We start from the raw sequence: 22,883 nt of genomic DNA on the forward strand, positions 1-22,883 counted from the left end.
GCCGATCCGCCCCCAGTCCACGTCGCCGGGAGCTGCGTCGGCTCCATTGGTTCCTTGCTCTCTCTGCCCCGGAACTGGAAGTAACCTGCTCCGGGGCAGAGGGAGCAAGGAACCAACGGAGACGACACCCCCCCAGCGGCGTGCACCCGGGGCGGACCGCCCCACCCCCCCCCCTTCCTACACCACTGCCTATAACTGGGTGTTGATTTTTGTTTCAACATTTATCCATTGTAGGGACTGTACATTCATCAGGGTGCCTTAAAAGTGTTTTGCACACAAAATTGCAGTGAGCATTTGTAAATTGACCTAAGTTGTGAGCTAAGGGTCTAGAGAACTTACAGCCAGTAGAGGGAGACACTTGAATTCTGAGGGGAGAAATGGAAGCCCCTTGTGCTTGTGCAGTCAACATTTCTCAGCACAGTAGCACTTTTTAGGATTTTGTATCCTGATGGAGTTTTTAAGGCTAGCTACAGTATATTTGTTAACAAAAGGTATTTAGGGGCTCTTTTACTAAGCAGTGGCAAGACCACTATGGGTTTACCACACGCCAGTCTGGAGCTACTGCCGGGCTACCGTAGGAGCCTGGCAGTAGTTCCCACCCCTAGTGCATACTATTTCTGGTGCTACAAAAATATGGCCTATTTTTGTATCACTGGAACTTAACCAGCGGTAATCAGGCAGCGCCGCGCACTGCTCGGTTACCGCCGAGTTAGTGAGGGAGCCCTTACCGCCATCTCAATGGCCATATGATAAGTGGTTCACTTACCATATGGCCATTTCTCTATCCCAAAAATGGGCAGCCTTTTACCCACTGTGATAAAAGGGGGGCCTCAGAGTTCATCAAAAACACACGCTGACGCAGGCCCCTTTTTACCACTGCTTAGTAAAGGGGAAAGGAAATGGGACTTGATATACCGCCTGTCTGTGGTTTTTTGCAACTTACTTTGGATTTGTGTACTGGCTTGAAACGATATTCATAGATCTCTGGTCTGGCCTGTGTGCAAAAAAAATTTTTTTTAATTAAAAAAAATGCTGTAAACAATTGAAGCTTTGAAGGTTTCTTTATTTGAAAAAAAAAACCCCAAACCAAAACAACAACAACAAAAAAACAAAACCTCCCTTTTCCAAATTCTTATAAAACAGACTGCAACCTAATGCAGAAAGCTATTCAAGAATTTACACAACATAGATCGAGAAACTTGAGATATATATTAAATTTATATCTAGACTCCTTCTTTCTCCCACTGATTTCCACACCATTTTATACATTTGTAGGAGAGGTTACTTCCTGTTCCGGGGCAGAGGGAGCATGGAACGAACGAAGCGAACAGGCGCGTGGCACCCCCCCCCAGCAGGTAAAAACGCTCCTGGGGGGTGTCCTTTCGCCAGGGGGGATCACGCTGCACCCAGGGGGGGGTGTCCTTCACCGGGGGGGGGGGGGGGATCGCGCTGCACCCAGGGGGGGGTGTCCTTTCGCCAGGGGGGGGGGGGTCGCTGCACCCGGGGGGGGGCACATCGGCGACCCGCCCCGGGTGTCAGCCACCCTAGGAACGCCACTGAAAGAGTGCACTCTTGCCCAGTTTTAAAAAGTGTTCACTTGCTTTCCTCTTAGAATCCTCCTCTTGCTGCAGTATCTTATTGAGCACTGTGAAGCATTAACCTCTGGGTTATATGTGTGATCCTTTTTCTTATCACCCTGATCAGTAAGGAGTAAAAGAAAACCAGAAAGGATCATCAGTGGATATGGGCAAAAGTTACCAAAACTATATGCTCTTAATGAGCCATAGAGGGGCATTTTTGAACGGGGACGCCCATCTCTAAGTGTGTCCATCTCTGAGGATGTCCCCACAAAGGGGTGGGGCATCCCGTATTATCAAAACAAGATGAGCATCCATCTTTCGTTTCGTTAATACGGTCAGGGACGCCCAAATCTCAACATTTAGGTCGACCTAAGAGATGGTCGACCTAAATGTTGAGATGGTCGACCTTAGAGATGGTTGTCCCCGGTTTTCGGCCATAATGGAAACCGAGGACGCCCATCTCAAAAACAACCAAATCCAAGCCCTTTGGTCATGGGAGGAGCCAGCATTTGTAGTGCACTGGTCCCCCTCACATGCCAGGACCAGTGCACTGGTCCCCCTAGGGGGAACTGCAGTGGACTTCATAAATTGCTCCCATGGTGTATAGCCTCAACCCCCCCCCCCAAACCCACTACCCACAACTGTGCAACACTACCATAGCCCTTAAAGGGTAAAGGGGGGCACCTAGATGTGGGTATAGTGGGTTTCGGGTGGGTTTTGGAGGGCTCCCATTTACCACCACAAGTGTAACAGGTAGGGGGGGATGGGCCTGGGTCCGCCTGCCTGAAGTGCACTACAGTGCCCACTAAAAACTGCTCCAGGGACCTGCATACTGCTGTGATGGAGCTGGGTATGACATTTGAGGCTGGCAAAAAATGTTAAAAAAATTTTTTTTTTTTGGGTGGGAGGGGGTTGGTGACCACTTGGGGAGTAAGGGGAGGTGATCCCTGATTCCCTCTGGTGGTCATCTGGTCAGTTCGGGCACCTTTTCGAGGCTTGGTCGTGAACAAAAAGGGACCAAGTAAAGTCAGTCAAATGCTTGTCAGGGCCGGCCTTCTTTTTTCCATTATCGGTCGAGGTCGGCCATCTCTTAACCACGCCCTGTCCCGCCTTCGGTACACTGCCAACACGCCCCCTTGAACTTTGGCCGGCCCTGTAACAGAAAGCAGTTGAAGCTGGCCAAAATCGGCTTTCAATTATACCGATTTGGCCGGCTTTAGGAGAAGGCCGGCCATCTCCCGATTTGTGTCGGAAGATGGCCGCCCTTCTCATTCAAAAATAAGCAGGATAGGGACCCTTCACACAGTATGAACATTAGTTGCAGATGAACTGTACCTGCTCTTCCGAAAACTGTCTGCTGCCACCTTTGCTCCAGATATCTTGAGCTGTCTGTTCATACTGAGATTTCCTTCTATAAGGAACACTTGCGCGATGCCGGCGGCGGGAGCTGCCACCACTGCTACTGCTGCTGCTGCTACTACTGCTGCTGCTGCTGCTGCTGCTGCTATTGCTGCTGCTGCTGCTCCTCCTCCTCTTACTGCTCCTGCTACTACGGCTGCTGCTACTGCTGCTGCTGCTCCTGCTACTGCTACTTCTGCTTTTGCCTTTCCGGGCCTCACTGGGATGTTGGTGTTTTCTGCTCTCCTCGCTGCTGCTAGAATGTCTTCTGGAGTTCTCACGGGTTGCCCGTTGTGCCTCAGAAGAGGAAGAGGACGAGGAGGAAGATGATGAGCTGGATGAAGGCTGGCGTTTGCCTGTGTTTACAATTTCTGTAATTTCCATATTTTTCTTACGCTGATCCTTCTTGCTTTTTTGACGCGAGCTTCTATTTTTGACCTGCAGTTCCCATACAAATGCAATGTGATGTCTTGTCATCATCCACTGGATATATCATTCAGCATCAGTTCTTACAACTAAATACTCTCTTATTTATAACCACATTGATCTATTGTTTAGCTTCAAGAAAATATGTGTAATTTTGCATGACAGTGGCATAATATATTAATGCTCTACATGCCTTTCCCAATTGTTTGTACTTTAAAAAAATTACCATAAGTTCCTCTTCTATTCCCAAGATCTTCTTCAGCTTTGTTTGAATGGCAGACTCTTCCAGTTCCTCTCCCTCATGCTCCTCTAAGGTGACCAAGCTGATAACCTTGGTGGCTGCTTTTTCTCCCGCCTGGATTTCCAGTTGCAAACTTGAGATGGCTGCTGCTGACTGGGCTGTGGATAGCATATGTATATATCATTTATTGTTCATTCACTTGCTATACCGCCTCTTTCGTGCCCGGGTCTAGGCGGTTTACATACATTGTAAAATCATTATTAAAAAAATTCAGAAAAGGAACACCATCAATTAAAAGGAAAGAAATACACATTCATGATCATAAGAAGTAGTTCAGCCATACAGAAACATTAACAATCCAATCTTCTGGAGCTGTCGCCCATCAACCCCAAATTTGAGGCAACTACACGCACGGTCAGCAATTATTAAAGACGGGACTGGTGGTTGGGAGGCGGGGATAGTGCTGGGCAGACTTATACGGTCTGTGCCCTAAAGAGCACAGGTACAAATCAAAGTAGGGTATATACGAAAAGTAGCACATATGAGTTATCTTGTTGGGCAGACTGGATGGACCGTGCAGGTCTTTTTCTGCCGTCATCTACTATGTTACTATGTTATTAAAAACTTGTTGAAATAAATAGGTTTTCAGTGCTGACCTAAAGAAAGGGTAAGAGGTTTATAATCTAAGATATAGCAGAAGGGTATTCCAAAGTGCTAGGGCTTCTGGTTTAAGTTTTACCAATAAAACATCTCTGATGCAAAAAAAAGTAAAAATAATATGTTTATAGGAAAAACACCACTTCCCTAATGTTCGCTCCCCCTTCTTTACTTTGGATCCTGCACCCTGTTTATGGGTGTTTATCAGCCATTTCTAAGCTGATGACTTTCCAACTCAGCAGTGGTTCCTATGCCAGAAAAACACTAAGAAACACTGATTTTTTTGTACCCTAATTAGCTGGAAAATAAGCATCTATTTTTACATTTTATAAACACCTAAGAACAGAAGCTTTAGAGATAATTCCCTCTAGGGCGCAAATACTTGATTCAACAGGCACAAATCTTTCTGACTAAAACAGTACCTGGTTCCACAGTTGCCCTGATTTCGTGGCCTGCTGTCAGGGTGTGAAGAAGTTTGCTTTCACAACCCTCAGCGCTCTGTGATTTAGCACAGAAACACGTCTTGAGACCAAACGTGGTCGAGTTGGCACAGACGCAGGCCTGAGTGGGTCTCATTGCACCATCGTAGTAATCTGCTGCATCCGCAGAATATGAATATTTCTTAGATATTATTTCAGCTGATACACCATCCTGTATTAACGAAACAAACCAAAAGGTGTTGGATCTTTCTTGTTTTATACATGATCCAGCACTATCACTTTACAGGCTGCCCCATGCAGCTTGGTAAACATTCACAGTACCTAAATTTGAATCAGTTCTTTGAACATTGCAGCTGTCCTAAAATGCTACTGCTTGATGAATAAGTGGGATAAAACAAAGGGATCATATGCCCCAATTTTCAGGGATTAAACTACTTTCCGGAAAAGTCATTGTGTTCGTTTCCATGTATATCTATGGCTTTTTAATTTTTTGCAAAAAGAGATATCATTCTTATTGAAAGGATGTGATGTTGCAAGGGTTTTCATTTAAGCCAACAAGAATTTCTTTAACCCCCCCCCCCCCCCACCTCCACCCCTTAGTAATTGTTAGGAAGTTGATGTGAAGAAAATGATGGGTCCACAATGAGATATCTTACTGTGAGCCGCCTAGGAATATTTGGATAGGCTGATTATAAATTATTAAGGGGTCCTTTTGCCAAGCTGTGGCAAAAAGGGCCCTGCGGTAGCAGCAGCAGCAGCAGCCATTTTTGCTGCATGCCAGGGCCCTTTTTACCGCAGCGGGTAAAAAGCCCCCAAAAAACACATGGCCATGCGGTAAGCTTGCACTTACTGCCACCCATTGTGGTGGCGGTAAGGGCTCCCATGCTATCTAACCGGGCAGCATGTGGCACTGCCCGATTACTGCCGGGTAATCCCCTGTGGTATACATGTATATATTTTTTAAAATCCAGCAGCGCTGGAAATGGCGCACGCTGGAGGCAGAACTACTGGCGGTGGTTGCGTTGGGCTGGCGGTAGTTCTGGGTTTCTGCAACCCCTGAAAGAATGAATGAATGTTCTTGAGATGTGCATCTCCCACAGAGTGAGAGGAGTCGACATTCAACTGGTGGCAGTCAGCAATTTTTGTCTGCCAACAGCTTGATGCCCAGATATTTGATGCTTGAATATATCATGTGGTGGAACTCCTTATGTTTAAATGCCAGGTGTGAACATGTGGCAGCAGAAAGGAATAGATCATTAAGGTCTTTCAAAATGTTTGGGCCCCATCACATGAATATATTCAGCTTCCATAATAGCCACACTCCATCTCTATGCTTCTTCATTTATGTACTGTTTGATTATTTACCATCATTGCTTCCAGTATTATATTTAAGAATGGCACAGTACTACTACTACTACTACTTAACATTTCTAGAGCGCTACTAGGGTTACGCAGTGCTGTACAGTTTAACAAAGAAGGACAGTCCCTGCTCGAAGGAGCTTACAATCTAAAGGACGAAATGTCAAGTTGGGGCAGTCAAGATTTCCTGAATAGAGGTGTAGTGGTTAGGTGCCAAAGGCGACACTGAAGAGGTGGGCTTTGAGCAATGATTTGAAGATGGGCAGGGAGGGGGCCTGGCGTATGGGCTCAGGAAGTTTATTCCAAGCATGGGGTGAGGCGAGGCAGAAAGGGCGGAGCCTGGAGTTGGCGGTGGTGGAGAAGGGTACTGAGAGGAGGGGTTTGTCTTGAGAGCGGAGGTTACGGGTAGGAATGTAAGGGGAGATGAGGGTAGAGAGGTAAGGAGGGGCATCTATTTGTTGTTATTGTTTTTGTTATGATAGAAACACAGAAACTTGATGGCAGATAAAGGCCAAATGTCCTATCCAGTCTACCCATAACTCTTCCTTTTCCTAAGGGACCCAAGTGCTTGTCCCACGCTTTCTTAAGTTCTGACACAGTCCTTGTCTCCACGACCTCTACCAGGAGGCCACTCCATGCTTCCACCACTCTTTCTGTGAATGAATACTTTCTTAGATTCCTCCTAAGCCTGTTTCCTGTTAACTTCATCGTTTGCCCCCTCATTCCTGAGTTTTCCTTCATTTGAAAAAGGCTTGCCTCCTGTTAATTAATGCCCCTGAGATAGTTAAACATTTCTATCATATCTCCTCTCTCCCTCCTCTCTTCCAGCGTGTACATGTTGAGGTTCATAAGCCATATATGTTCATATATGTTTTATGTCCAAGCCCACTTACCAATTTGGTAGCCGCCCTCTGGACCTATGTTAATGCTTACTATTCTTAAGCCTGCATAAGGCCCCTTTGTCAAGTAACAAATGAATGCCTTATTGTTAATATTTTGAAATTGAATAAAATATTGGCCTAAAAACAATAAGAAACGGGAAAGGGGTTCAAGGATGAAGAAAAGCAAGGAGATGAAGGAAGGAGGCTTATCTGCGGGTCTACTGATAACAGCTTACTGGAGAGAAAGTGAATTGAACAGTTGAAAGGAGTGGCACTGAGGAGGAGGAAGTGTTAAATGTCACAGGAAGGGGAGAACAATAGTCCAACACCACCTCCAATGGTATGCAGCTAAGGCATAGGCAAACTGTATATGTCCAAGAAGCCCAACCATTCAGAAGGAGCCCTCTGAGATGTGCTAATTTGATAGCTAATCAGTTGCTGGCAGAAAGAAGAGAGGAGGTGGGCCAGAGCCCTTGCAGCTTGCAGAGATGTGTCTGACTGTCTGCCTCCTCCCCCCCCCCCCCCCCCCCCCCACTAGCATGCATCATCCTTTACTTGGCAGGAGGAGTCAGTGAGCAATGTATCATAATTGCTGCTTCCTCCTCTGCAGTCAGAACCACATGGGGCTCTGTTTGTGGAAATCCTAAAATATTTTGATATGACAATGGGGACACAATTAGTGTTTATATGCCTAGAGCCTGCAGAATGATTAATCCTGCCTTTACTATGACTATGGGCTACAGAAATTTATCCCAATTACTGTGATGCCGGCAGCTGGTGCTGATCCTCTTCCCTCAAAATGTTTCTTCGAACTACTTGGCCCAGCAGCTTGGGGCACAAGTGGAGTCTTCTTAGGCTCTCTTGGGTTTTCCACACTCCTTGACACTGCATATGCCTGAGCTCTGCAAGGGGTGAAAATATGAATGAAATGTAACATAACATAGCACAACATACAAATTCTTATATACTGCCGTTAGCCAATACATTAGTTCAACGCAGTGGTGTAGCCATGGGTGCGCTTTGATGGGCACAGGTCCATCCACTATGAAATCAGGCACAGCTGTGATGTGGCTGGCGGGATCCTCAAACCATCTGAACCTTCCCAGCATCTCTCCCTTTCCTTCCTTCCTCAGGTAATCAAGGGTCTCTTAATTCCACTCCTCTAATCCCTAGTACCGTTTAAATCCTTCAGATCTTCGCCGGCAGCAAGCAGGGACTCATAGCTGCTGCTCAAGCAGGTCTTGAGCCTTCCCTCTGATGTAACTTCCTGTTTGCGGGACTGGCGCAAGCAGCAGGTATGAGTCGCTGCTCACGGCCAGTGAACTAAAGGACTTAAAAGGTACAATAGGGTTTGGGGAGTGGAGTTAAGAGACTTCCAATCACCTGGGGAAGAGGAAAGGGAGAGATGCTGGGTGGGGGGCAGGGTTCTTGTGCCCACCCAAATTGTGTGTCTGGCTACACCTCTGGTTCAACGCAGTTTTCAAGGTAAGTGAGTGCAACACTAGGAATTACATAAGATAAGAGCTTTCAACATATTAAAAATCAACAAAATATTTTCAGAAAAGATAAGTTTTCAGTTTACCCCAGAACCTCATATAATCCATTTCTAAGGGATAGAGTTCCATTGTAAGGCTGCTTAGTACAAAATGTAGATTGAACACAACACTGTGCTGTGCCCAATGCCGCCCTTTTCATCATAGTTTATCCCTAACCCCATAGACGGTGAGGTAGACTGTAGCAGAAATCATGTTCCTTCAGTACAGCAAGGTCATTTTGTTATGCCTCTGAATGACCCCCTCATAACCTCTATAGGATTGTCCATGAAAATGAACTGATAAAAGGAAAAATGATCTGATGTAAGAGTTTACAGGAAATATCTTATTAGAAAGTGTCTGGTATTGTTAATTGTTCTGTGGAAGGCTACAGGATAAAAATGTGATTTTTGCAGAAGAACAAACTTTAGAAGACACCAATACCAGATAGGATTTATACAACTGAAGAAATATATGAAATAGAACAAAGTCTAGTACTTAAAGTCCAGAAGCACGGTTTCTTCCTGTGGTGTTGGAGTTGTAACTTGAAAATATTTCTCTTTCAGGTCCATCTTAGCTTCAAATGTTGCTGGAGCGTTGGTTTGTGTCTTCACTTGCATTTCAAGTCTATGCTGAACGAAACGATTATTGATCCCCATCGCTGCCTCTGTGTATGTGGATGTGCTACAATGGAAATAAGACAACAGAATGTGAAGAGCCCAGAAGGAATTATTTCAGCTTTTGCACAGGAGCAGAAATGAAACCGATGTTTAAAAAAAAAAAACACCTGCTCTTTTTGCTTGTAACGTGTGTTTTTTCTTTCTGGTGCAGACTGTGCTTTTATTATGCACGTTTTTTTATTTTTTTGCAAGTTTAGTGGTCCTTTTACTAAGGTGTGCTAACAGATTTAGGGGGTCTTTTACTAAGGCGCACTCACGTTTATAGCGCATGCTGAAATTGGGTGCCCGCTATTTTGGGCGCCCATAGTAGCGCTTTAGAAATGCTAGTTAGTAGTAGTAGTAGGAATGCATTGGCATCGCTAACGTTTAGTGCACGCCTATTTTTAGCATGTGCTAAAAACGTGAGCATGCCTTAGTAAAAGACCCCCTTAGCGCATGCTAACGATTAAAGTGCGCTAAATGATAAGGCACCCATAGCAATATAATGGACGTCTTATCATTTAGCGCACACTAATTGTTAATGCACACTACGGGGTCTTTTTAGTAAGCCACAGTAAAAAGTGTCTTGCGGTAGAGTGGGTGCGTGTTTTTGGCACTCGCTGGGTCATCTTTTACTGCGTCTGGGAAAAAGGACATTTTTTTAATGGGCCGGGAAATGGGTGTGTGCTAAAATTAAAACTAGTATGTGACTATTTACTGCCTGAGCCTTTACCACCACCCATTGATCTAGCGGTAAGGGCTCACGCGCTACTCATGCGGTAATTAGGCAGCACGTGATAATGTGCCATGCTGCCGATTATCGCCGGGAACGCCACCCCTGGTAGAAAATTATTTTCTACCACAGGAAGCAGCGCACTCCAACTTCAAAACTACCGCAGGGCACCTGCGCTACCCCAATTTGGTGCATGCTACCCGCATGTTAGCCCCACCGCTGCTTAGTAAAAGGGCCCCTAAAACTGTTAGTGTGCCTAGGTAAAAGAAACCCTTAATCATGAAAACTAATGCTAAAGAGTGACATTGAACCAAAGTTATGCACAGCACATCATTAGCTAAGAATGGAAATGCTAGGCTGGTAAGCAAATGTGAATAAATTAAAATGCAATGTTAAACTACACACACAGATACGTTATTACAATAAATTTAACTACACCTTGGGATATGGGTATAATTAAAGATTTTACCACAAAAGCTGTGGCTAAAATATACCGGTATTTTCACTTCTGGCTTTATTAGTATAGCTTAGGAATTGGTTGTTGGACAGAAAAAAGGGTAGGGTTAAATGACCATTTTTCTCAATGGAGAAGGGTGAATAGTGGAGTGCCACAGGGATCTGTACTGGGACTGGTGCTATTTAATATATTTAAAATGATCTGGAAAACGGAACCATGAGTGAGGTGATTAAATTCGCAGATGACACAAAACTATTCAAAGTTGTAAAAACACTTGTGGATTGTGAAAAATTGCAGGAAGACTGGGCATCCAAATGGCAGATGAAATTCAATGTGGACAAATGCAAAGTGATGCGCATTGGGAAGAATTATCTGAATCATAGTTACCTGATGCTAGGGTCATAAGTACATAAGTATTGCCATACTGGGACAGACTGAAGGTCCATCAAGCCCAGCATCCTGTTTCCAACAGTGGTCGATCCAGGTCACAAGTACCTGGTATGATCCCAAAACAGTGCTATACATTTTATGATGCTTATTCTAGAAATAAGCAGTGGATTTTTCCCATTTTAATAATGGTCTATGGACTTTTCCTTTAGGAAGCCATCCAAACCTTTACTACATTCTCTGGCAACAAATTCCAGAGTTTAATTATACATTGAGTGAAGAAATATTTTCTCTGATTTGTTTTAACTTTACTACTTTGTAGCTTCATTGTGTGCCCCCTAGTCCTAGTATTTTTGGAAAGAGTAAACAAGCAATTCATGTCTACCCATTCCACCTTAGGAGTCAGCACTCAAGAAAAAGATCTAGGTGTCATTGTAGGCACTAGGCTGAAATCTTCTGCCCAGTGTGCGACGGTGGCCAAAAAAGCCAACAGGATGATAAGAATTATTATGAAAGAAATGCAAAATAAGACCAAAAATTATATACCTCTGCATCACTCCACGGTGTGACCTCACCTTGACTATTATGTTCAATTCTGGCCGCCGTATCTCAAAAAAGATATAGCGGAATTAGAAAAGGTTCAAAGAAGTGCGGTTTAAATAATAAAGAGGATGGAATTCCTCCCGTATGAGGAAAGGCTAAAGAGGTTAGGACTCTTCAGCTTGGAAAAGAGATGGCTGAGGGGGCATATGATTAAGATCCAGTGCTTTTTTTGTGCCGGTACGCAACGGTACGGCGTACTGGCACCTTTTTTTGCACGCCCCCCCCCCCCCCGCGACACTCCCGGCGAGTCCTGCACTTAGTTTTTTTTTTTTTTTTTAAGACTCAGAACGTGCGAACGATGCAGCCGGCAGCGATTGAAAGAGGCTGTCTGGGCTGGCGTCTGCGTCGGAGCTTCCCTCATCCTCTGCGAGTCCCGCGAAACAGGAAGTTGTAACAATGAAGGCGGGACTCGCAGAGGGTGAGGGAAGCTCCGACGCAGACGCCAGCCCAGACAGCCTCTTTCAATCGCTGCCGGCTGCATCGTTCGCATGTTCTGAGTCTTAAAAAAAAAACTAAGTGCAGGACTCGCCCGGAGTGTCGCGGGGGGGGGGGGGGGGGGAAGGATTGGGGAGAGAAAGAGGGAAACCAACAGAGGGAAGGATTGGGGAGAGAGGGAAACCAACAGAGGGAAGGATTGGGGAGAGAGAGAAAGAGGGAAACCAACAGAGGGAAGGATTGGGGAGAGAGAGAAAGAGGGAAACCAACAGAGGAAAGGATTGGGGAGAGAGAGGGAAACCAACAGAGGGAAGGATTGGGGAGAGAGAGGGAAACCAACAGAGGGAAGGATGGGGAGAGAGAGGGAAAAACAGATGGAAGGATTGGGGAGAGAGGGGAAAAACAGATGGAAGGATTGGGGAGAGGGGAAAACAGATGGAAGGATTGGGGAGAGGGAAAAACAGATGGAAGGATGGGGAGAGAGAGGAAAAACAGATGGAAGGATGGGGAGAGAGAGGGGGAAAAACAGATGGAAGGATGGGGAGAGAGAGGGGGAAAACAGATGGAAGGATGGGGAGAGAGAGAGGGAAAATGGAAGGATGGGGAGAGAAAGAGGGAAGACGCTGGATGGAAGAATGCAGAAAGAAATAGGGGAGACACTGGAAGGATGGGGAGAGAAAGCAGAGCTGCTGGATGGAAAAGGGGAATAGAGAAAGACTGGAGAATAAGAGGAAGGGGCATGGGGAGAACAAGGGTGAGGAAAAGATGAAAAGCCACAGGTAGATGAAGGAAATTAAAGAATGGATAGTAAGAATGAATTAAATCTGGACAGAGAGAGAGAGCCTGAAAAATATTGAAGAAAGCAAAGAAAAAGGAGACAAAAATGACAAATGGCACAGAAGAGTTAAGCGAAAACAAAGGAAAGCAGAATCACAGACTGGGACCAATATGGAAAGAAAAACAGTCACCAGACAACAAAGATAGAAAAAAATCATTTTATTTTCATTTTAGTGTTTGTAATATGTCCAATTTGAGAATTTACATTGGCTGTCTTATTTTGCACTGGGTATACTGGAGCTGTAACAGCTTACAGAGATTATTTATCATGAAAAAAAATCACGTTATTTTTTTCTCCTATAGTACTATAATATTTTCAATGATGTCTGTTTATATGCGCCATGGCTGGTATAGGGGGTGTGGTTAATGTGGGTATGGCTATCATAGGGGTGGAGCCATATGTGGTGACCCCGCCCATAATGAGTACCGGCACCTTTTTTTCTACAAAAAAAGCACTGTTAAGATCTATAAAATCCTGAGTGGTATAGAACAGGTAAAAGTGAATTGATTTTTCACTCTTTCAAAAAGTACAAAGAGTAGGGGATACTCAATGAAATTACATGAAAATACTTTTAAAACAAATAGGAGGAAATATTTTTTCACTCAAAAAATAGTTACACTCTGGAACTCGCTGCCAGAGGATGTGGTAACAGCGGTTAACGTATTTGGGTTTAAAAAATGTTTGGACACGTTCCTGGAGGAAAAGTCCACAGTCTGCTATTCAGACAGACATGGGGAAGCCACTGCTTGCCCTGAGATTGGTAGCATGGAATATTGCTGCTATTTGAGTTTCTGCCAGGTACTTGTGATCTGGATGGGCCACTGTTGGAAACAGGATTCTGGGATAGATGGACCATTGGTCTGACCCCAGTATGGCTATTCTTATGTTCTTATATAGTATAAAAGTCAAGTGTTCAAAAGAACACAAGCTCAGTGGCGTACCAAGGGGGGGGGGGGGAAGTGGGGGTGGTCCACCCCGGGTGCACACCGCTGGGGGGGTGCCGCGCGCCTGTTGGCTCTGAGTCCGCTCGTTCCCTCCCTGCTGCTCCCTGTGCGCGGAACAGGTTACTTCCTGTTCTGGGGCAGAGGGAGCAGTAGGGAACGAGCGGACTCGGAGGCGACAGGCGCACGGCACCCCCCCCAGCAGGTAAAAATGCACCTGGGGGGGGGGGGGGGGGCGCATCGGTGATCCGCCCCGGGTGTCAGCCAGCCTAGGAATGCCACTGCACAAGCTAAATGCAAATTAATACACACACTGCTATAAAAACTTCCACTGCTTAGTACATTGGCTGGTTAGATTGAAACTGACATAGCTGCTGGACAAGGAGTAGACAGAGGAAAGTTGAATTGAAATTTAGCTCTTAAATATTTTAAAATTGGAAGGTGTGGTAGATATGCCACCCTGAGGCCTGTTAAAAACATAAAACAGATGTCTCTACAGCTTTCCATGAAGAAACAAACAAGGTTTAACTTCTTGCCCCCAAGCCAAAGTTTCAGGCTGTGAATCTGGGATAGGGTTGATATCATTTTAGGAGAAAACATTTAAAGTGGTGAATTTCTGCTGTATTGCTTCCAGCCTTATTTCTTAACATCCATTCACCAAAATACATCTTTTCCATGCTCAGTGGGAAACATCATTGGTAAATTTCTTCTGGGTAATGCCAAATCACTGATTCTGAACTTTTTTGAACAGCGGCAAAGTTGCTTTTTCTGAATTTAGTACAGTTCAAGGTCCAGAGACATGGAGACATTTCTGGGTGTCACACAGGCACTGAATTTTCAGAACTAGCAGGCCAGCACTTCTTCTCAAGATCAGCCACCAGGAAGTGCCAGTCACCAGTTTAAAAACACTCTTCTGCAGGCATGGAGCAGCTAGTGGAGCTCTCATCCCACCATCCATTGAATTGAGGCTTGCGTAGGCTGGTGAGAAGCGAGAAGTGAGGAGGGAGGCATGAAGCAACTGCCAAAAGTCATTCCACTAACTGCCAGGGGGGGAAGGGGGAAGGCTCATGGCGCAATCAGAGTAGGGAGATTGGCCCATGGTGCAACCAAAGTCAGTGCTGACAAAATTGTGGAAACTATTATAAAGAACAAAATTACTGAACACATAGTTAAACATGGTTTAATGGGACAGAGTCTACATGGATTCAGCAAAACAAGTCTTGCTTTACCAATTTGCTATATTTTTTGAAGGCACGAGTTAACGTAGACAAAGTTAAGCAAGTTGGTGTAGTGTATCTAGATTTTCAGAAAGCTTTTGACAAATTGCATTATGAGAGACTCTTGAGAAAATTAGCCATGGGATAGGAGGAAGTGTTCTGTTGTGGATTGGGAACTGGCTAAAAGGTAGACAACAGAGGATAGGGTTAAATGGCCAATTCTCACAATGGAGGAAGGTGAAAAGTGAGTACCATAAAGATCTGTACCAGGACTGGTAATTTTTAACATTTTTATAAATGATCTGGAAATGGGAACGATAAGTGAGGTGATGAGATTTGCAGGTGAGACAAAACTATTCAAGATTATTAAATTGCATGAGGACTGCCTGAACTCATAGGAGGACCTTGAAGGCTGGAATATTGCACATCCAAATTGCAGATGAAATTTAATGTGGACAGGTGCAATTCTGGTACCACAACTGAAAAAAAAGACTTGTGATCCACTTAGAACTATAGTTGGTTAAAGCAGATATAAAAGCTGTAACTGTAATTGTTAACATAGTGGAACTGGAAAAAGTACAGAGAAGGGCAACTAAAATGATTAAGAGGATGGAGCGATTCTCATAGGAGGAAAGTCTAAAGAGGTTAGGGCTCTTCAGCTTGGAGAAGAGACAGCTGAGGGAAGATATGATAGAGGTCTATAAAATCCTGACTGGAGCGGAATGGGTAAACATGTCTCTTTCAAAAAGTACAAAGACTAGGCAGTGGTTTCCAAACCTGATCCTGGAGGCACCCTAGCCAGTCAGGTTTTTCACATATAGACAATGAATATTCATGAGAGCGATTTGCATGCACTGCCTCCACTACATGCAAATCTGTCTCATGAATATTCATGGTGGATATCCCAAAAACCAGACTGGGTAGGGTGCCTCCAGAATCAGGTTTGGGAACCAGTGGACTAGGGGATATTCAATGAAGTTACAGAGCAACACATTTAAAACAAACAGGAGATTTTTTTTTTTTTCACTCAATGCCTAGCTAAGCTCTGGAACTCATTGACAGAGCAAGTGGTAAAAACAGTTAATAAAGCTGGGCTTAAAAAAGGTTTGAATAAATTCCTTTAGGAATAGCCTATAAACTATTCATACCTACCTCATTGACCACAATATAACCTTGTATATGTTATCAACCGAATTGGCAAACGCCTTTACGGTACTATGTAAGCCACATTGAGCCTGCAAATAGGTGGGAAAATGTGGGGTACAAATGTAACAAATAAATAAATAAGATAGATATGGGGAAAGCCACTGTCATCCCTGGGGTGGGGTTGATAGTATGGAATTTGGCTACTTAATGAGACTCTACTGAGTACTTGTGACCTGGACTGGCTACAGTTGGAAACAGGATTCTGGGCTAGATGGACCCTTAGTCTGACTCAGTAGGGCAGCTCTAATGTTCAAAGTGAAAAGAGAGACTTGCATTACTGACTTCCAAGGAAGGGAGATGCAAAGTGATGTGGGGAGGAGAAGCAAGGCCATAGGAAAGCGGCATTTTCCTCTCTCCATCAGCTACCAATCTGGCTTTTTTTTATTTTGTTAAGAAAATCACCCTGGTAAACCTCTTTGAAGTCTTTGGATTTGGATTTTCAAAAGGCATTTGACAAAGTACCTCATGAAAGACTCCTGAGGAAATTAAAAAGTCATGGGATAGGTGGTAATGTCCTATTGTGGATTAAAAACTGTTTATAAGATAGAAAACAAGAAAGTAGAGTTAAATGGTCAGTATTCTCAATAGAGAAGGGTAGACAGCGAGGTTTCCCAGGGGTCTATGTTGGGACCGCTGCTTTAAAAAATATTTATAAATAATCTAGAGATGGGAATAACTAGTATGGTAATTGAATTTGCTGATGACACAAAGGCATGGGCATAGTTTGGGGGGGGCGAGGGGGGGCAGTGCCCCCCCAAACGAGCCGCTCCTACCTGGCAGCCTGCAGGAACCACAAACTTACATGCTTTTCCCTTTCCTTCTCTGCCTCTTGCTCGCTCACTCACTCCCTCCCCCTCCCTGGCAAAGCATAATGCAAACGTGCACGGGGCCGTACTCCTGCTGCACGCACCGCTGCTGGCCTCCCTCCTTCTCCCTCACTCGCCTCATAATATAAGTTCTTTCCTGTTTCTGGAGAAAGGAGGGAAGCCGGCAGCAGCACGCGCAGCAGGAGCACGGCCCCTTGCACATTTGCATTATGCTTTGCCAGGGAGGGGGAGGGAGTGAGTGAGCGAGCGAGAGGCAGGGAAGGAAAGGGAAGAGCATGTACATTCGCAGTTCCTCCTGGCTGCCATAGCAGCAGCCGGGAGGAGTAGCTAGTAGTTTGGCGCAATGGTGCCTATGTCCCTAACCTTGCTGGGGGGGCAGAGAGAGTGAGTGAGAGGACAGGTGAGGCAAGGAAGGGGAGTGAGGGAGGACATTGATGGAGGGGTGAGGCAGAGATGTTCGATGGAGGGATGAAGGGGAGACGGATGGAAAGGAATGAGAGAGATGGAAAATCCTGCAAAGGGGAGAGAGAGAGGGGGAGATGCTGAATGGAAGGGGGAAGAGAACACGATGGAAAGGAATGAGAGAGAGAGAAAGAGAGAGAGCTGGGAGATGCTGTGAAGGGGGAGAGAGAGGGGAGAGATGCTGGATAGAAGGGGGAAGGGGATGGAAAGAAACAGGGTGGGCAGGGGAGAGAGGAGAATTGCTGGAGATGGATGGAGGAGAGAGCAGGGGAGAATGGAGAGTTGCTGGACATGGATGGATGGAGAGAAGGGCAGGGGAGAGAATAGAAATCGCTGGACATGGAGTGGAGAGCAGGGGAGAGAGTAGAATTGGTGGACATGGATGGATGGAGAGGAAAGAGGTGAGAGGAAATTTTCTTGATATGGATGGATGGAGGAGAGGGCAGGGGAGAATGAAGAGTTGCTGGACATGGATGGATGGAGGAGAGGGCAGGGGAGAATGAAGAGTTGCTGGACATGGATGGATGGAGGAGAGGGCAGGGGAGAGAGGAGAATTGCTGGACATAGATGGAGGGGACAGAAGACAGGAAGTAGATGCACATGGATGGAGGGGAGGGGAATGAGGAGAAATGCTGGATATGGAGGGGAAGCTGCTGAATTTAAGGGCTGGATCGGAACACTTTGAGGGCAGATGCTGAAACTGGAGGAAGGATAGAGACAGGGCTACAGATGGTAGACAAGACGCATAAGGACACAGGAGGATGGTGGATATGGTGAGAGAAAAAATATCAAATGGAAAGAAGACACTGCATAAAACAGCAGACACTGGGACCAAAGTGAATAGGAAAACTAAATGGTAAGACAACAAAGGTAGAAAAAAGTATTTTATTCAGAATTTATTAATTGGAATATGTCAGCTTTTGGAAATCCTGTTTGGTAGGCCGGTGGGCCTGGAACTAATTGGCTAACTGTCGACTAGAGTGAACTTACTCGAGGAAGCAGGAGTTGTGGTGGAGTACTGACAAGAAGGAGCTTGCAGCAATAATAGAAGTAGGAGGATTAGCCCCAATTGGGTGGGCGAAGAAGGACAGCACGGAGGGGTGTCTAAAGGAGAGCGGACAGCACGGAGAGGTGCAAGCTGACAAATGGTGGCAGTGGTGGGATTTTGAATCGAGCCCCATGTTCCAGTGAGCCGAAGGCGGACGTGGAGGAGAGATCCAAGCCGGAAAGCTGGGGAGCTGAAACCCGCAGGCGGAAAACCCTCCAGCTTCTGGTGAGCATATCGGGAGCTGGGAGGGGTTGGAGGGAGAAGTAAGAGTGTTGTGAAAAGGCCACACTTGGTGTTTTTCTCTCCTTTTTTCTTGTAGGTGGATGGTCCAGGTAGTCGGGATGGATCCGAAGGAGATGTTCGCCTTTATGACACATCAATTCCAAAAGCAGCAAGAAATGGCACATAAGCTTATGGAGGAGTCGTTGGCGGCTTCCAGAGCTCAGCAACAACCCCTGTTGGACCTATTTCAGGAACTCCTACGAGGCGGCGGCAGAGGGCAGGTGCCGGGCGAGGGCGCTGCTACTGGACGGGTCGAGGGACCTCCTGGACTGGTAGGGCATGTGGGGGTGAACTGGCTTCCGTGGGGAAAGTTGACTGAAGCAGATAACATTGAAGATTATCTGGGAGCCTTTGAGAGGGTGGCGGTAGCAGCGGGGTGGCCACAGGAGCAATGGACGATAAGACTAGCTCCTGCTCTGTCTGGGGAGGCTTTAGCGGCCTTTCGAGCCCTACCTACGGGACACATAACCGACTATACCAGGCTGAAAGCAGCTATTTTGGACAGGTTTGGACTAAGTAAACATGCATACAGGAGGAGGTTTCGGGAGTTCAAGTGGGTAGAAGGGGAAACGCCTAGGGTGCTGGCTCAGAAATTAAGTGATTTGGCTGGGAAATGGCTAGAGCCAGAACGAAGGGCAATACAACAAATAATGGAAGATCTAGTTCTGGAACAGTTCTTGGAGTCCTTGCCAAGGGGGCTGCAAGTAGATTTGATTAAACGGGGCTGCGGAACCCTGGAGGAAGCAATTCAGAGCATGGAGTGCTTCCTAGAATCGCAGCATTGTGCTCGCAAAGGGACCCAGCCGGGGGGTGGTCTGGGTAGTCCTAAGGGGAGCAAGGCTCCGGAAGGAAAGGCTATGAGGAGTTGGGAGGGGGGTAAGGGGGATGAGAGAATGTGTTATCGGTGTGGGAGGAAGGGCCATGTGCGGAGGGACTGTGTGGTTAAATTGCAATTGGTGGCCGGAGGGAGGAGGGGGGTCAGGCAGGAGTTCTGCCAACAAGTGGAGGTGATGGGGGTGGAGGTGGTAGGCCTGTTGGACTCCGGCGCGGATCAAACCATGATGGCCCAGTCCTTGTGGGAACAGATCAGGGTGAAAGGAGCGGGAAGGGTGGGGAGGAGGCAACAGGAGGTCACTATACAGTGTGTACATGGGGCTTCGAGTAGATACCCGCTGCGGCAGGTGAGGATAGTAGGACCGTTGGGAGCTCATTGGGTCTGGGTGGCGGTGCTGCCCAGGCTGCCTCAAACCCTTATCTTGGGCAGGGACTGGCCCCCATTCTCCCAATATTTAAGGGAGAGAGAAGGTTTAGTAGTTACTCGGTCGCAGCAGAAGGGGGAGGAGGGGCAGGAGCAGACTTTATCGGGTATATTCCCTTTCCAGATGGAGGTATTGGAGGACCCAGGGAAAACCAGAGATACCGGGGGGCATAAGAAGGCAGTTCAGCGGCAGAGAGCTCTGGCTATGAAGGAGCTGGAGCAGGAGACTAACTTCCCAGATGAGGCGGGGGAGTTAAAGGAACAATTCCCTTCTTTTGAGAGGGAGCAGCAGGCAGACCCCACTCTGCAGTATGCCTGGGAGCGAGCAAGGGAGGGGGCCAGAGGAGCTCAGGGCCCGGGTTTTGTGATTGATAAGGGACTTCTTTTCCGGGAAAATGCGGGGCAGGGAAGGGAGGACGGAAGGAGACAGTTAGTGGTGCCCCGGGGGTTTCGGGATCTACTGTTACGGCTGGCTCATGATCACCCTTTGGGGGGACATAAGGGAGCCCAGAATACTGTCTCCCAGTTGTTAAGACGCTTTTATTGGCCCGGTATATATAAAGAAGTGGGAAATTATTGTGAGTCATGTCCTTTATGCCAGAAGGTATCCGAACAGGGGCCGGGGAGGGTCCCTTTACATCCATTGCCCCGGATAGGGACTCCGCTGGGGCGGATTGCAATGGATATAATTGGACCTATTCAAAAATCTACCCGGGGTTTTGCTTACATTTTAGTGATTATGGATATGGCTACGCGATTCCCGTGGGCGGTTCCTTTACGCAGCATATCAGCCAAAGTTATTGCTGCAGAACTGATTCACATTTTTTGTGAAGTGGGGTTTCCTCGGGAGGTGCTTACTGATAGGGGGTCCAATTTTAGATCACGGGCACTAGCCCAGGTATGGGAGGCCTTCGGCATTGTCCACATTTGCACTTCTGCATATCACCCTCAAACAAATGGACTGGTAGAAAGATTTAATAAGACCTTGAAGACATTGCTTAGGAAGGGATTGGGCCCTAGCTTAGAGAAAGGGGATCAGTTACTACCGTTTGTCCTTTATGTAACGAGGGAGTGTGTCCAGGCCTCTCTAGGGGTGTCCCCATTCGAGTTGTTCTTTGGGCGAGCTCCCCGGGGAGTCTTAGACATAGTGAAGGAGAGGTGGGTACCCCCGGAGCTAGAAGATAGCACCGTGGTAGCTTACCTACACGATCTAAAGGAGCGCCTGAGGCGGTTGTGGGCCTACTCTAGAGAGAAATTGCAGGAGGCCCAGCAATATCAGAAAGCTTCATATGACAAAAAAACTCAAGAAAGGGAGGTTGGAATAGGGGATAAAGTGCTGATTATGGTCTCGGATAATCCTCACAAATTTAGTGGTAACTGGAGAGGACCGATGACGGTAATCAGACGGTTGGGGCCGGTTACTTATGAGGTGAGGAATGAGCAGGGTAGGAAACAGACTTATCATGTCAATTTAATCAAACCCTGGCATGCCAGAGAAGTATGTTGGGCCACTGCAGAGGACTTAGTGGAGGAGGATCTAGGTCCCCAGATATCTGAGATGAATTTCAAGGGGGAGGTGCGAGTAGGAGAGGAGTTAGACGGACACCAAAAGGAGCAAATAAAGGCTCTTTTGGGGGAATTTACAGATGTGCTGACTCCTTGCCCAGGGGAAACGCATTTGATTGTACATGATATCATTACCGGGGAAGGGAAGGTGATAAGGCAGAGGCCACATAGGTTGTCTCCCAGAAAGCAGCAGGAGGTGAATAGGCAAGTCAGAGAGATGTTGAAGTTGGGAGTGATTGAGGAGTCACATAGCCCCTGGGCAAGCCCGGTCGTGCTCGTGCCCAAAACTGACGGAACATGGCGCCTTTGTATGGATTTCCGGCAAATTAATGCCCTCTCGGCGCCAGATGCGTATCCGATGCCGAGAATAGAGGAATTGCTGGATAGACTAGGGTCAGCCCAGTATTTGTCAACACTTGACATGACAAAAGGCTATTGGCAAATTCCGCTCTCTGCTGAAGCCAGGCCGAAAACAGCATTTTGTACTCCTCGCGGCCTGTTTCAGTTCAAACGGATGCCATTTGGTTTGAATTCGGCTGCAGCGTCCTGCCAACGCCTGTTAGATCAGGTGTTGAGACCGCACCAAGCTTATGCAGCAGCCTATCTAGATGATGTCATCATTCATAGTCAGGACTGGGAGTCGCATCTGTTTCAGGTGGGGGAGGTATTGAAGGCTTTCAGGGAAGCCGGGCTTACTCTTAATCCCCAGAAATGTCATTTTGCTCAGAGGGAGGTGAAGTATTTGGGCTATAAAGTAGGGAACGGACAGATAAGGCCGTTACAGGGGAAAGTGGAAAGTATTCAACTGTTTCCGCGACCCGAGTCCAAGAAGTTGTTGAGGGGATTTTTGGGGCTAGTGGGGTATTATCGAAGATTCATTCCTCACTTCGCTTCCTTGGCCGCTCCCTTGACGGAAATGTTAAAAAAAGACAGGCCCCATCGGTTAAGGTGGGGAGAAGCAGAGCAGGGAGCATTTGTGGCCCTTCGGCAAGCGTTATGTGAGGAACCAGTGCTTAGGGCAGTGGATTTCGATAGGGAATTTATCCTGCACACTGATGCTTCGGGTACCGGGTTGGGGGCGGTGCTTTCGCAAGCTTATGGGGAGGAGGAACACCCGGTGTTATATTTAAGCAGAAAATTGCTCCCCCATGAAACAAAGTATGCATCCATTGAGAGGGAATGTCTGGCAGTAAAATGGGCCATACAGAAATGTCAATTCTACCTGGATGGGAGGCCATTCAAATTGTTTACTGATCATGCTCCTTTAAAGTGGTTAGCACAAATGAAGGATAGCAATGCGAGACTGACGAGGTGGTATCTAGCATTACAGCCCTTTCAGTATCGCATTGAGCACAGGGCAGGGAAGTTGCTGCCCCATGTAGATGTTCTGAGTAGGATTGCTAGCCCTGACGGAGAAAGTAGGAGGAGGCAGCGGGCTAGCAATCACTTA

The 22,883-nt window shown here is 46.6% G+C and overlaps 1 protein-coding gene across 1 annotated transcript in view; it reads right to left on the reverse strand.

Moving 5' to 3' along the window:
• The window catches only part of LOC115471884 (vitellogenin-A2-like), a 98,110-nt gene that overhangs the window by 32,410 nt on the left and 42,817 nt on the right, over positions 1 to 22,883 (reverse strand). Inside the window, 6 exon segments of the mRNA XM_030205790.1 lie at positions 944 to 994; positions 2,916 to 3,416; positions 3,631 to 3,803; positions 4,725 to 4,953; positions 7,743 to 7,884; positions 9,013 to 9,198. Coding sequence (XP_030061650.1) covers positions 944 to 994; positions 2,916 to 3,416; positions 3,631 to 3,803; positions 4,725 to 4,953; positions 7,743 to 7,884; positions 9,013 to 9,198 — 1,282 coding nt within the window.

Source organism: Microcaecilia unicolor, chromosome 6 (genome assembly GCF_901765095.1).
Source record: "Microcaecilia unicolor chromosome 6, aMicUni1.1, whole genome shotgun sequence".
Classification (NCBI taxonomy): Eukaryota; Metazoa; Chordata; class Amphibia; order Gymnophiona; family Siphonopidae; genus Microcaecilia; species Microcaecilia unicolor.